The sequence below is a fragment of the Egretta garzetta genome, unplaced genomic scaffold (genome assembly GCF_000687185.1).
Source record: "Egretta garzetta isolate BGI_Z169 unplaced genomic scaffold, ASM68718v1 scaffold528, whole genome shotgun sequence".
NCBI classification, from domain to species: domain Eukaryota; kingdom Metazoa; phylum Chordata; class Aves; order Pelecaniformes; family Ardeidae; genus Egretta; species Egretta garzetta.
Genome location: NW_009260490.1, coordinates 7907 through 21852, shown reverse-complemented (window position 1 = coordinate 21852; position 13946 = coordinate 7907). Strand labels below are relative to the sequence as shown.

Here is a 13946-nt window from a genome sequence, read left to right as displayed (position 1 = left end):
TCCCGAGTAACCATGACGTGTGATGGAGCCCTGCTTTCCTGGAGATGTCTGAGCACCGGCCTGCCTGTGGGACGCAGGGAATGAATTCCTTGCTTTGCTTTGCCTGTGTGCGTGGCTTTTGCTTTCCCTATTAAACTATCTTTGTCTCAACCCGCGAGCTTTCTCACTTTTATTCGTCTGACTCTCTCCCCGATCCCACTTGGGGGGAGTGAGCAAGCGGTTGCATGGTGCTTAGTTGCCAGGCAAGGTTGAACCACAACGAAGTCCTATAAAAATAATGGACACATTATGGATGCTGAAGTCACATAGGTCCCTCAAGGCACGCTTCAGATCCTGGTTCCTCATGCTGTAGATGAGGGGGTTCACTGCTGGAGGTACAACAGAGTACAGCACTGCCATCACCAGATCCAGGGATGGGGAGGAGATGGAAGGGGGCTTCAGGTAGGCAAAAAATGAGGTGCTGATAAACAGGGTGACCACAGTAAGGTGTGGGAGGCACGTGGAAAAGGCTTTGTGTCGCCCCTGCTGAGAGGGGATCCTCAGCACAGCCCTGAAGATCTGCACATAAGACACCACAATAAAAACAAAACACCCAAAGAATAAAATGCCACTAACCACAAGAAGCCGAACTTCCCTGAGGTAGGCATTTGAGCAGGAGAGCTTGAGGATCTGGGGGATTTCACAGAAGAACTGGTCTATGGCATTGCTTCTGCAGAGGGGAAGTGAAAATGTATTGGCCGTGTGCAGGACAGCATAGAGAAAGCCACTGCCCCAGGCAGCTGCTGCCATGTGGACACAGGCTCTGCTGCCCAGCAGGGTTCCATAGTGCAGGGGTCTGCAGATGGCAATGTAGCGGTCATAGGACATAACAGTGAGAAGACAATACTCTGCTACAACTAAAAAGAGAAACCAAAAGACTTGAGCAGCACATCCAAAGAAAGAGATGGTCCTGGTATCCAACAGGGAGTTGGCCATTGATTTGGGGACAGTTGTGGAGAGGGATCCCAGGTCGACAAGGGAGAGGTTGAGGAGGAAGAAGTACATGGGGGTGTGGAGGTGGTGGTCACAGGCTACAGCGGTGATGATGAGTCCATTGCCCAGGAGGGCAGCCAGGTAGATGCCCAGAAAGAGCCCGAAGTGCAAGAGCTGCAGCTCCCATGTGTCTGTGAATGCCAGGAGGAGAAACTTGGTGGTGGAGCTGCTATTGGACATCTGATTCCTTGGGGCGCAGGGGCCTAGCTAAGGAGGAATATGCAGTGACAAGTGAGGACAGACTTCTCTAAGCAAAACCTCTCCTATTCCTCACAGACACACACGCACACACACACGGCCTGTCATTCCATTAAGACCTTGTGTAGATCCCTGGCTTTGGTCGGTGCTGGCTTGGGGTGCAATGGGGAGCAGGGAATTCTTCTGTGGAGGAGTCAGCCCTGCTGTGCACCAACAGGGAAATAGGAACCAGGAGTGATGTCTGATTAAACCCACTCTTGACGCTAGAGAGCTTTTTGGCATTGCTCCTTCCAGTTCATCTGTCTGCAGAACAGATGGGGGGGGGGGGGAAAGTAGTTTCTTTTTTGCTGTTTCCGTGTTCACATCTGGAGATTGTTTTTTGAAGGTAGACATCCCTGGAATTTCTGCTAGGCTATGAGGACTATGCTGAGAGCCCTGGGAGGCAAAGGGACAGAGCCTTAGAGCACAGGTAGGAGACCCAGCCTATCAGCCTTGCTGCCAGCTGCTCTTTGAGCTGGCACATCTTTGAGCTGGAGGACGACCTCACTCAGATGTTTCCCTGAAAGGAAATCAGATACTGCTGAGAGCAGAGGAATCCAATTTCAAAGTTGAGATGACCTCCACACTCCCCTCCCCAGGGAAGAGCTCTGCACTTCTGGATGTCCTGACGATGGGGTGTCCTTATCGGAAAGTCAGGTTTATCCCCACCCCAGGGACTGCATTGCCCAGAGACCGACAGGTTTGAAGGGGGCTTGGACACCTTGCTCCCATGGGCCCATCTGCATGGCAGGACCTTCAGGGTCAGTTGCTGAGCTGCTGCTGCAAACCCCATCCCCAGCAAGCCTGAAAACAAGAGCAGCAGCAGCCAGGATAGGTGGAAAAAGAAGGAAAAATGCCCCAGTGCTTTTCTGAAGTGAGGCAAGGCCAGGGAGGGATAGATGGGCACTCAGGAAAGTGAGTCTCCTGTCTGCCTACAGAGGAGGCTGCTCCTGCCCTGGACCCCAAGGCCTTGAGGGAAGAGGCTTTGATGAGTGGGAGACGAAACCAGGGGACTTGTTAAGGGAAAAGCATGTTGACTGATGGGATGGCAGAGAGGTCCCCAGATCTGTCCTCCCAGCCTTTGTTGTCAGTGCTTTCCTCTCACCCCCTGCCCGTGTCTCTGCTGCCTGGAGCTGTCCCTGCTGGTAGCCCTTTCCTTGTCCCCATGCTTCCTTCCCTCCTCAAAGACCCCATCCCATCTGCTGTGCACTCACACCTGCCCTGCAGACCCCTCCTGGCAGCAGGGCACTGCCCAGGAGCATCACTGGGTTGGGAATTCCTAAGGAGACGGTCAGATGAACACCGTGGAGGCCACAGAATTGACGGGGCTGTCTGTAGGCAATGGAATGGGTAAAGGGACTTTATCAGGTTCCTCTCAGAGCTACTGATCTCTCAGTGTAATGCTGTAGGAGTCTCGATCTCTTCTGCAAACCTGACAGCTCCATTATCATTTCCCCCACAACCACAGCAGGAAATTGAATGCACAGACCCTGGAAAAATAATTTCCTTGAGGTAGCCCCCGCCTTGATGTCCTTCTTGAAAAATCCCCTTGGAAATATCCTGGGGTCATCTGGAGCTGTAACCAACCATGAACCACAGAGCACCCTCTCAAGAGCAGAAGGACCCTGTCCAGACCTGGTAGGGGTCACTCCTTCCATGCACAGCTCCTCTTGGGGAGCTCCCTGTAGAGAACCATTACTGAATGTAGTTTGTCTCGACATTGCCATTGCACCACTGCTTCCCACCACTCAGAAGATCCCGCCCTCATGGTCTGCAGACGAACAACACCATGCACCTGTGCAAGGCCCAAGGAGCAAAAAAGGTAGAAGGCGTCCTAAGGAGACAGCACGTATGGCACAAACTGCATGTACACCAGTGTGATCTGTGCATGAGCAAGGGACCCCAACTCCTATAAAAGGAGTGTGTGCGCTCTGGCAGTTACTATAGGCTTTGGGCTATCCCAGATTTATGAGATCCATCCAGGAACTGTAGCTGCATTGCCCTGCACCCAGGGGCTTACCACACCAACTGTGAAGATTTCTCCAACAGTGAGCTCTCAGCATCCTCCCACTCCAGGCTGCCTGCAACCTCTCTCTGGCTCTCTTCTCTCCCCTCGCTGCCTGCAGGCAGTGCCCTCAGCCCTGCTGCACTTTGCAGAGGAGCTGCTCCTGGGCAGAGCTGTCTCTCTGCAGCGCTGCCCACTTGCCAGGAGCTCACTTTCTCCCAGGAGCCCAGCCCAGCTCAGCAGCAGAGGACCAGCCCAGGGCCGCACTTTCTCTGCCCTCCCCACCCCACCCTGCACTCTCTCCAGGTGTCCCTGGGCTCCCCAGGAAACTACTTGGAAAGAGACCAAAGTAATAACTAAGCTTCCCTCTCTCACCTCTGCAGAGACACTGCTTTACAGAAATGTCTTTCTTTTCTCAGAGGCCATTAGGTTTAAGAATAATTTTTTTCTTTTTCCACCATCGGACAGGACATTGGGACAATGACAGGAAGGGACACCCTTTACCTGTGCTGAGGGAAGGGATTCATCTGAGTTAACAGAGGAATCTCATGCAGGGATTGTAGTTCTGGGGCTGGAAGGAGTCTCAGCTCCCTCCCATGCACACCACAGTTTCATTAGAGCTATTCAATTTCATGGACAAGTACATGCAGCAGTGAGAGCTACATTAGATGTCAAGGCTCTCCAGCACAAGTGCCTATGAGTTTTCTGGGACAACACAGGACCAACAGGAAAGCTGACCTTATTTTTTGTGCAAGCAAACAGACACCACAGGGCATCTCAGAAAGATCCAGTGTCTGCGTGCGAGCAACACTCCCACAGCTGCAGCGAGGCCTGGCAGGTCTGTTCCATCCCTATCCAGTGGATGTAGGCAGTCCATGAACAGGAAGCACATTGGACTAGGGTCTCCAGTCCCGGGCCTGTGTTTTCAACCTCTGCTGGTTCTCCCAACCCTTCACTCACCCCCTTGATGATACAGTCAAGGAACAGGTCAATGATATTCAGTGTGCCTCCATCACAGCATGACAGGAACTCACTGGGAAGCTCCACAGAAACAGGAAAACACTGAGGAGGTTGATGGAGGGTCTCGCTTCAAAGGAGGAATTTAGAGACAAGGATAGTTGTAGGCAAGTCAAACCTTCCCTGGAGTGGATATTTGCTGTTACTACTTGCCCTGGTTTCAGCTGGGATAGAGTTAATTTTCTTCTTGGTAGCAGGCACAGAACTTTGTTTTAGTTTGAGGATGAGAAGAATAAGGCCAAGTGCCGGGTCCTGCACTTTGGTCACAACAACCCCATGCAGCGCTACCGGCTTGGGGCAGAGTGGCTGGAAAGCTGCCTGGTGGAAAAAGACCTGGGGGTACCGGTTGACAGCTGACTGAATATGAGCCAGCAGTGCGCCCAGGTGGCCAAGAAGGCCAATGGCATCCTGGCTTGTATCAGGACTAGTGTGACCAGCAGGAGTAGGGAAGTGATTGTGCCCCTGTACTCGGTGCTGGTGAGGCCGCACCTCGAATACTGTGTTCAGTTTTGGGCCCCTCACTACAAGAAAGATGTTGCATTGCTGGAACATGTCCAGAGGAGAGCAACCAAGCTGGTGAGGAGTCTGGAACACAAGTCATATGAGGAGCCGCTGAGGGAACTGGGGTTGTTTAGTCTGGAGAAGAGGAGGCTGAGGGGGAACCTTATCGCCCTCTACAACTACCTGAAAGGAGGCTGTAGTGACGTGGGGGTCAGTCTCTTCTCCCTGGTAACAGATGATAGGACGAGGGGGAATGATTTGAAGCTGAGCCATGGCAGGTTTAGGCTAGACCTTAGGAAAAACTTCACCTAAAGGGTTGTCAGGCTCTGGGATGGGCTGCCCAGGGAGGTGGTCGAGTCCCCATCCCTGGAGGTATTTAAAAGAAGGATAGATGAGGTGCTTAGGGACATGGTTTAGTGGTGGGATGGCAGGGTTAGGTTAAAGGTTGGACTCGATGATCTCAAAGGTCTTTTCCAACCAAAGTGATTCTATGATTCTATGATTCTATGAATGTTGCTAGCAAACTGATGCTTTTAGTTGTTGCTGAGCAGGGCTTAGACTAGACAAGGGCTTCTCAGCTCTCAGCTCTGTCTGGTGCACAAGAGGCTAGGAGGGGGCACAGCCAGGACAGTTATTCCACACCATATGACGTCATGCTCGGGGAGAATTGGCTGGGGGACTTCTATCGCTGCTTGGGGACAGACTGGGCATCAGTCAGTGGGTGGTGAGCAACTGCATTGTGCATCACTTGTTTTGTGTATTCCATTATTATTACTACTACTATTATTGCTATTACTTTCCTCTGCTGTTTTATTAAGCTGTCTTTATCCCGAGCCAAGGGGTTTACTTTTTGTTTTTTATTATCTCCCCCCTCTGAGGTGGGGGAAGTTAGTGAGCAGCTGTGTGGTGCTTAGTTGTTGGCCAGGGTTAAACCACGGCAATACTGATGTTACAGATAAAGAATAAGGAAGAAGAGTGTGTGGCCACTGCCACATCCAGTAAGAGAAGATGTAGATAGGTGTGAGGTGCTCTATGCCCTCTTTGCCTCTGTCTTTAGCACAAGGTCTCCCAGGACTTCATGTCTTGAGGCAGGACTATGGAGGAGAACAACCAGCAGTGGATGGGGATTGAGTCAGGGGTTACTCAGCCCTGAACAGCGCATGGGACCGAGGGTCTGTGTGCAAGAGTGCTGAGAGAGGAAGCCGAGGTCATACTGAGGCCCTCTCTTGTACTATGGCTGGCTGTTAATTCTTTTTACAGCAGCTCTTCTGGTGATGTGTTTTGGATTTGTGACCAAAACAATGCTGATAACACACTAACGTTGTAGGTATTGCAGAACAGTGATTGCACTGCATCAAAGCCTTCTCTGCTTCTCACTCTGTGCCCTAGTCAATAGGTTGGGGGTGCACGACAGGTTGGGAGGTCATGACCCACAGTGACAAAAGAGATATTGCAGGCCATATGACCTCATTGTCAGCAAGAAAACAGAGAGGAGGGGGATTTTAAGTAGGTAGTCACCTTTTTCTATTTCTATTATCTTCCTCCATCTCACTGGGTGTTAGAGGTTTGTGAGTGAGAGGATGTGTGGGCTTAGCTCCCAACTGAGGTGAGTCCGCCAAAATGCTATACTATCTTTGAAAGATCATAGAATCATAGAATCATAGAATGTTTTGGGTTGAAAGGGACCCCTAGAGCTCATCTAGTCCAATCCCCCTGCAGTGAGCAGGGACACCGCTAACTAGATCAGGTTGCTTACAGCCCCGTCCAACCCGGTCTTGAATGTTTCCAGAGACGGGGCCTCCACTACCTCCCTGGGCAGCCCATGCCAGTGTTTCACAACCCTCATTGTAAAGAATTTCTTCCTTGTATCCAGTCTAAACCTACCCTGTTTTACGTGCATTCTCTGTCTTCTTGAACTATTCCTGATAAAGCACCAGCTCATCTTGGTTCCCGTTGCATTCCCTTTCAGTTTCGACTGAGTTTTTATAAGGATCATTGCTGTGCTTGATGGATGCTGTCCTTGAAGACAAGATGTAACCAGGCACACAGTGAAAAGGATTCAAGTGTTCCTTGACTCTATCACCATGGGTGTGAGTAAAGATCCCAGACTCATGTGCTTCATGTTCACGCAATAGCTGCGGCTGTTGGGTAGAGAAGGGACAGTCTCGGCCCTTCTGATGGCATCTGATGACTGATGCCTCTGACTGATGGCAACAGTCAGTGGAACACAGGCACCAAACCACACTCCCTGCAGTGCTGTCTGGGGTGTCTGTCACACATGCACACTGAATGGGCATTGCTTTCCTCTTGGTCATAGAATCACAGAACACTTTGGGTTGGAAGGGACCTTAAAGATCATCTAGTTCCCCCCCCCCTGCCATGGGCAGGGACACCTTCCACTAGACCAGGCTGCTCAAAGCCCCATCCAACTTGACCTTCAACACTTCCAGGGATGGGGCATCCACAACTTCTCCGGGCAACCTGTGCCACTGCCTCACCACCCTCCTAGTGAAGAATTTCTTCCTTGAATCTAATCTGGGTGGGCCCTCTTTCAGTGTAAAGCCATTACCCCTTGTCCTATCACTACATCCCTTTGTAACAAGTCCCTCTCCAGCTTTCCTGTAGGCTCCCTTCAGGTACTGGGACGCTGCTATGACGTGTCCCTGGAGCCTTCTCTTGCCCAGGCTGAACAAGCCCAACTTTCTCAGCCTGTCTCCCTGGGAGAGGTGCTCCAGCTCTCTGATCATCTTTGTGGTCCTTCTCTGGAATCACTCCAACAGGTCCATGTCCTTCTTATGTTAGGGCCCCCATGCCTGAATGCAGTACTCCAGCTGGGGTTTCATAAGAGCACAGTAGAGGAAGAAAATCACCTCCCTCACCCTGCTGATCACTCTGCTTTTGATGCAGCCTAGGACATGGTTGGCTTTTTACCCTGACCCATGTGCAGGACCTTGCAGTTGCCCTTGTTGAAATTCATGAGGTTCACAAGCCTCCTCCCAAGCCTGTCAAGGTCCCTCTGGATGGCACCCCTTCTCTCCAACGGGTTGCCTGCACCACACAGCTTGGTGTCATTGGCAACTTGCTGAGGCTACACTCAATGCCACTCTCCATGTCACCAATAAAGATGTTAAACAGCACTGGTCCCAGTACTGACCCCTGAGGAACGCCACACATCACTGGTCCTGTGCTGTCTCTGAAAGCCTTGGCATCTCATGCAGCCCTGGGGTCTGCATTTAAAAATGAAATTCAATAGATACTCTGAATTCTGTAAGGCAATGTGGGATGAACATGAGACAACTGCCAATACAGTGAGTAGAGACCCAGTAAATGCAGCTGATGGTGAAGAGAAAGAGCGAGCCTGAGCTCTCCCTGTGGCACATGACTCCAGTTGTTCAGATGACTAACTCTAAAGGCTGCCCTGAACATCATGAGTTCATCATGACAGGTTCAGTTGCCCTAATTTGGGCGTCAACTGCCATTTCAGTTGGCCAAAGAAAACTCCCAGGAACTTCTAAGAGGATTCCCCCTGATGTTGAACTGCTCCACTAGAGCTTGCAGTTGCCTGCACCTATCTTCAACCACCCCTGACACCTGAAATGTCACCAGGTGTTGTGTGTGAACAGCCCAGTCCTGCCCTCCATCTCCATTCATTGCCATGGGAGCTGAGACCAGGATCGCACAGGCAGGTGCCTATTTTTTGCATAGGAGGGGGATAAATCCCCTTCTAGCCCCAGGACTACAAACCCACAAATGATATGTTGCATTTGCATGAAGAGAAAGTGGTTCTCATGCCCAAGTCTTTTCCTTACAGGAGAAATAACAGCATTCGTAATAAGTGCCTCTCCTCAACTGCATGAGGGAACATCAGGGATGACCTTAGCCTGTTTCACAGCAGGTTCTCCTGGAGCCCCAGGGACAGCCGGAGGGAGACCAGAGGGGGAAGTGCAAATGCTGCCTTGGGCTGGTCCTCTGCTGCTGAGCTGGGCTGGGCTCCTGGGACAAAGTGAGCTCCTGGCAAGTGGGCAGCACTGCAGAGAGACAGCTCTGCCCAGGAGCAGCTCCTCTGCAAAGTGCAGCAGGGCTGAGGGCACTGCCTGCAGGCACCGAGGGGTGGGGAGTGAGGCAGGGAGGGTTTACAAGCATTCTGCTGGGTGGCAAAGCTGAGAGCTTGTGGGGAGAAAAGTCTTGACAAAGAGTAAGTCTGTGGCTGCAGGTCATTGCATCTGCTGATCCTTCTGGGATCTCCTAAAGATGGCACATCACACAGCCTACATGATATGTAAGTACACCTCTCAGAGCTCATCTAATGTAGAGGATCAGAATGTGCTGCAGAGCAGGCACTCCATGCTGCCCCATCAGAGGGACAGGGCATGACAGCTGCCTTTTACCAGGGAGGGCTGCAGGGTGTGAAGGTGGGTGTGCAGGCAGGGGTGCCCAGGGCTGTCCTTCCCAGCAAGGTCCCTGCACCCCAGGGGGCTGTGTGCTGGGGTAAAGGACTCTGCCTCCTGCCAGAGTCCACACTCAAAGTGCCCATGGTTCTGCAGGGAGAAGCTGTGGGGTGAAGAAGCAACCATTGACAAGGCGGGTCTAGATCTCCCTGCTGTCAACAGGGTGCTGTTTGGATCCAGTTTCTTCAGAGCTCCAGATCATCCCAAAGACATTTGAAGGTCCTTTTGTAAAAAAAACAAAACAAAACAAAACAAAAACCACATTGAGGCAAGTATTCTGTGTTTTCAGTTTTCTCTTCATAATTGACTGGGTGGGCAGTGGGAGATGGGAATTTCTTTTGCCCTTGTGGAAAACACACGGAGACCCCAGTTCTCATTAGCACGTGTCTGAGCTTCTCTCTAGCTGCTGCCAGGAGGGGTCTGCAGGGCAGAGCTGAGCACACGGTGAGTGGGATGGGGTCTGTGAGCATGGAAGAGTCATGGGTACAGAGAAACAGATTCTGTTAGGGATAGCTCCTGGCAACAGAGACGGAGAATTGGGCAGGGAGTGAGCAGGAGCTGCTACCAGAAACACATTGGCAGGGTGGATTTGGGAACCTCCCTGCCATCCCGTCTAGTGCAGGCACCTTCTCTGGAGTGGACACCGTGTGTCCTCTCCTATCCAGCAGAGCCTATTCCCTAAAGCCATGGGATGCAGGGCATGAGACACCCTTGGCAGCTGCACCTCCAGTCTAGGAGAAGTGCCTGTGTCCTACGATTAACACATCACAAACCAGACAAAAGTGACTGTCCTACAGTGTCACTGTCTGCGAGGTGGAGAGCAAAGCAGGGTAAGGAGAAGGCTTCATGAACACCCACCTGCCTTTTTCTTCTTGCTGCATTTTTTTTTTTTTTTTTTTGAGCACTGCAGGTTTTTTTCCCTATTTCCCCACTTTTCCATGTTGCTCTTGCTCTCTGGGGTTGACAGAGGGTGCAGGTCAGCTTCTGTTCTGACAGCAACGTTGAGGGTCCTGCCTTGGAGGTGTCTTCATTGGAACAAAGTGCCCAAGCTCTGAGGCACCATGTCATTGATTTGGTAGGGTTGTGAAATCAGCTGAAACATTCCCCGTTCTGCTGAGGGAGGGGGGTGGCCATGAGAAATGGCATGGGGTTTTTGTCTAAGAAATCTCCCCTAACTTATCATTGTGTTTTTCCTTCTTGGAAAGGTCCTGGTGCACAAAGGGAACATGTCCAACACCAGCTTCATCACGCAGTTCCTCCTCCTGGCATTTGCAGACAAGCGGGAGCTGCAGCTCTTGCACTTCTGGCTCTTCCTGGGCATCTACCTGGCTGCCCTCCTGGGAAACAGCCTTGTCACCAGTGCTATAGCCTGCGACCACTGCCTTCACACCCCCATGTACTTCTTCCTCCTCAACCTCTCCCTCCTTGACCTGGGATCCATCTCCACCATTGTCCCCAAAGCTATGGCCAGTTCCCTGTGGGATACCAGGGCCCTCTCTTTCTTGGGATGTGCTGTTCAGGTCTTTCTGTTTCTCTTCCTCATTTCAGCAGAGTTTTCTCTTCTCACCATCATGGCCTATGACCGCTATGTTGCCATCTGCAAACCCCTGCACTACGGGACCCTCCTGGGCAGCAGAGCTTGTGTCCACATGGCCGCAGCTGCCTGGGCCTGTGGGTTCCTCAATTCTCTTGTGCACACGGCCAATACATTTTCACTACCACTCTGCCATGACAACGCTCTGGACCAGTTCTTCTGTGAAATCCCCCAGATCCTCAAGCTCTCCTGCTCAGATGCCTACCTTAGGGAGTTTGGGCTTATTGTGGTCAGTGCCTGTTTAGGCGTCGGGTGTTTTATTTTCATTGTGCTGTCCTATGTGCAGATATTCACATCCGTGTTTATGGTCCCCTCTCAGCAGAGACGGCACAAAGCCTTTTCCACGTGCCTCCCTCACCTGGCTGTGGTCTCTCTGTTCATCAGCACTACCATATTTACCTATCTGAAGCCCCCCTCCATCTCCTCCGCAGTTCTCGATCTGGTTATGGCAGTGCTGTACTCAGTTGTGCCTCCAGCAGTGAACCCCCTCATCTACAGCATGAGGAACAGGGAGCTCAAGGATGCAGTGTGGAAGCAGATGATGGGATGTTTTTAAGCAGCAACAAGCTTCCCATTGTCTTCTCCATATCACTCAAAATGTAAAGCACTATAGGACCATCATGTCTTTGATGGGTTCTTTTGGCTTTAGCTTTTCTTAGTTGTAATAATGTTGTCCACAAAGAACTGTCATTATTCATACCATTTCTAATTCCGTATCTACCTGTCTTGTGTGACCCAGAGACTGCATCATGATGAGCCATGCTCCCTCTGTTTTAAAACAAAATAAGCGACCCTGCACTGAGCTGTTTGTCTGAGATTCTTTATCTGAGACCTTCTTGGAGCCACAGGAGCAGTGCCTGTATGCAGAGGTGGAGGGGAAAAAAGTTCATGCGGAGCAGCACTGCCAGGTAGCACCAGTGCTTGGTCTTTCTGAGCCAATCAATTTCCACCTCCACGCTCTCCTTCTGAGCCCTTGTGTTGCTGTACGGGCCTGAGAGCACTGGCAGCTCGATATAGTCCTGGTGTGTGGCAGTCTGTGCCAGCAGGCAGGGACAAGCAATGCACACTTCTGTGACAGAGCTGATGTCCATCACAGCATCATGAAAGGGAATCTTCTAAGGGCAGTGCCTGATGGCTTAGGTCTGTTTCTAGTGTTGGTCTTAAGACCATGCCCAGGAACATGCATGGGAGAGCAAACACCAGTGGACAGCTAAAGTGAGTGAGTGTGCATGGTGGGGGCACAGGGCACTGTATTTTCACAGCCAGGCTTCCTGGAAGGGAGGTGAAGGACGAGCAGAGCAGGTCTGGTCTGTGCCCGTGTTCACTGGGCACCCGGGGGAAGCTGCCCCAGAGCACACGTCCCCAACCCAGCAATAACAACCACCATTTTCAGCACTGGCCTCTTACCGCAGCTTGGAGAGGTTCTTTAACCCTTGTGGAGGGACACCAAATGATGAGGTCAGAAGCCTCTGTCTGCATTGTACCAATGAGATGCAAGCATGCACATGGTGTGTGTGTGGTGAGATGAACCCGAGTGAGCACAAATGTTATCAGTTATTCCTAGGGGTGTGTGCTCAGCTGACCTTGGCTGGACGTCAGGTGCCCACCAAACCACTCTATCGCTCCTGCTCCTCAACTGGGCAGGGAGAGGAAAAATATGAGGAAAGGCTTGCTAATTGAGATAAAGACAAGGAGATCACTCAGCAATTACTGTAATGAGTAAAACAGACCCAACATACATTTATTACCAACTAAATCAGAGTAGGGTAGTAAGAAATAAAAACAAATCTTAAAGCACCTTCCACACACCCCTCCATTCTTCTCCAGCTCACCTTCTTTCACAAATTCTCTACCTCCTCCCCTTGAGCGGCACAGAGGGATGGGGAATGGGGGCCGTGGTCAGTTCATCACAGATTGTCTCTCCCACTCCTTCCTCCACATACTCTTCCCCTGCTCCAGGGTAGGGTCCCACCCGTGGGAGACAGTCCTCCACAAACTTCTCCAATGTGGGTCGTTCCCACGGGCTGCAGTTCTTCACAAACTGCTCCAGTGGGGGTTCCTTCCAAGTGGAGCAGTCTTCCCAGAAAAGGCTGCTCCAGAATGGGTCCCCCATGGGTTCACAGGTCCTGCCAGAAAACCTGCTCCAGCATGGGTTCTCCACAGAGTTACAGCCTTCTTCAGGCACATCCACCTGCTTCAGCGTGGGATCCTTCATGGTCTGCAGGTTGATATTTCATCTGCCATGGGCCTCCATGGGTGGCAGGGGGACAGCGTGACTCATCCTGGTCTTCACCACAGGCTGCAGGGGAATCTCTGCTCCAGCACATGGAGCACCTCCTCCCCTCTTTCTTAACTGACCGTGGTGTCTGCGGGGCTGTTTCTCCCACATATTCTCACTCCTTTCTCCCAGATGCTGCTGCTCAGCAGTTTTTTACCCCTTCTTAAATATGTTATCACAGAGGTGCTGCCATCATCGCTGATTGACTCAGCTTTGGCCAGCAGTGGGTCCATCTTGGAGCCAGCTGCCACCGTCTTTTATCAGGCACGGGGGAAGCTTCTCCATCTTCCCAAAGAAGCCACCCCTGTAGCTCCCCTGCTGCCTAAACCTTGCTGTACAAATCAAACACAGGATTCTATGAAGGCCTGTGGGACAGTATCTTGAGGTTTCTTCAAATTGAGAGCCATGTCCCCTGGGAAAACACCTGAATGCAGCACTGGGATGTGCTTCCTTGAAGTAAGGTCCCTGTGTCCATTCCTTGGGGCTTGTCAGATGAGTGCAGAGCAGAGCAATACACCGCAGGGCTGAAGTGTCCACCAGCCTCTGGCAGTGGCACGAGGACGAAAGGGAGACACTGTGTTTGCTGCTAATGCACTGCTTCTGCATGCGCAAGGGAAGGACTCCTGCCTCTGAACACTCCTGTGTGGGCGAGGAATGCACAAGGCCGGCTCAGGTGTGGACACCTCACAGAGCCCTGGCATTTCTGTGTGTTACACCAGGAACAGCCCCCAACATCCCAGAGAGACATCTCACACCCACTTTGGACAGGTTCATCACAAATGCTACCTCGTGCTTCCTTGGCTTTCTGGCCTGTCCCTTTCATTACACACTATG

The 13946-nt window shown here is 51.6% G+C and overlaps 2 protein-coding genes across 2 annotated transcripts; one reads left to right on the top strand and one right to left on the bottom strand.

Moving 5' to 3' along the window:
* Nucleotides 1-231: 231 nt before the first annotated feature.
* Nucleotides 232-1212, bottom strand: LOC104131095 (olfactory receptor 14A16). Its single transcript, XM_009644219.1, has one exon. It carries the CDS (start codon nt 1210-1212, stop codon nt 232-234), a length of 981 nt encoding a protein of 326 aa, XP_009642514.1.
* A 9254-nt stretch (nt 1213-10466) lies between these two features.
* Nucleotides 10467-11390, top strand: LOC118452830 (olfactory receptor 14C36-like). The gene has a single exon (XM_035899744.1). The coding sequence runs from the start codon at nt 10467-10469 to the stop codon at nt 11388-11390; it is 924 nt and encodes a 307-aa protein (XP_035755637.1).
* The last annotated feature ends 2556 nt before the right edge of the window (nt 11391-13946 follow it).

Coding starts and splice junctions, on each gene's coding strand:
- LOC104131095 (XM_009644219.1), bottom strand. CDS start 1,212: ATGTCCAATAGCAGCTCCACCACCAAGTTTCTCCTCCTGGCATTCACA.
- LOC118452830 (XM_035899744.1), top strand. CDS start 10,467: ATGTCCAACACCAGCTTCATCACGCAGTTCCTCCTCCTGGCATTTGCA.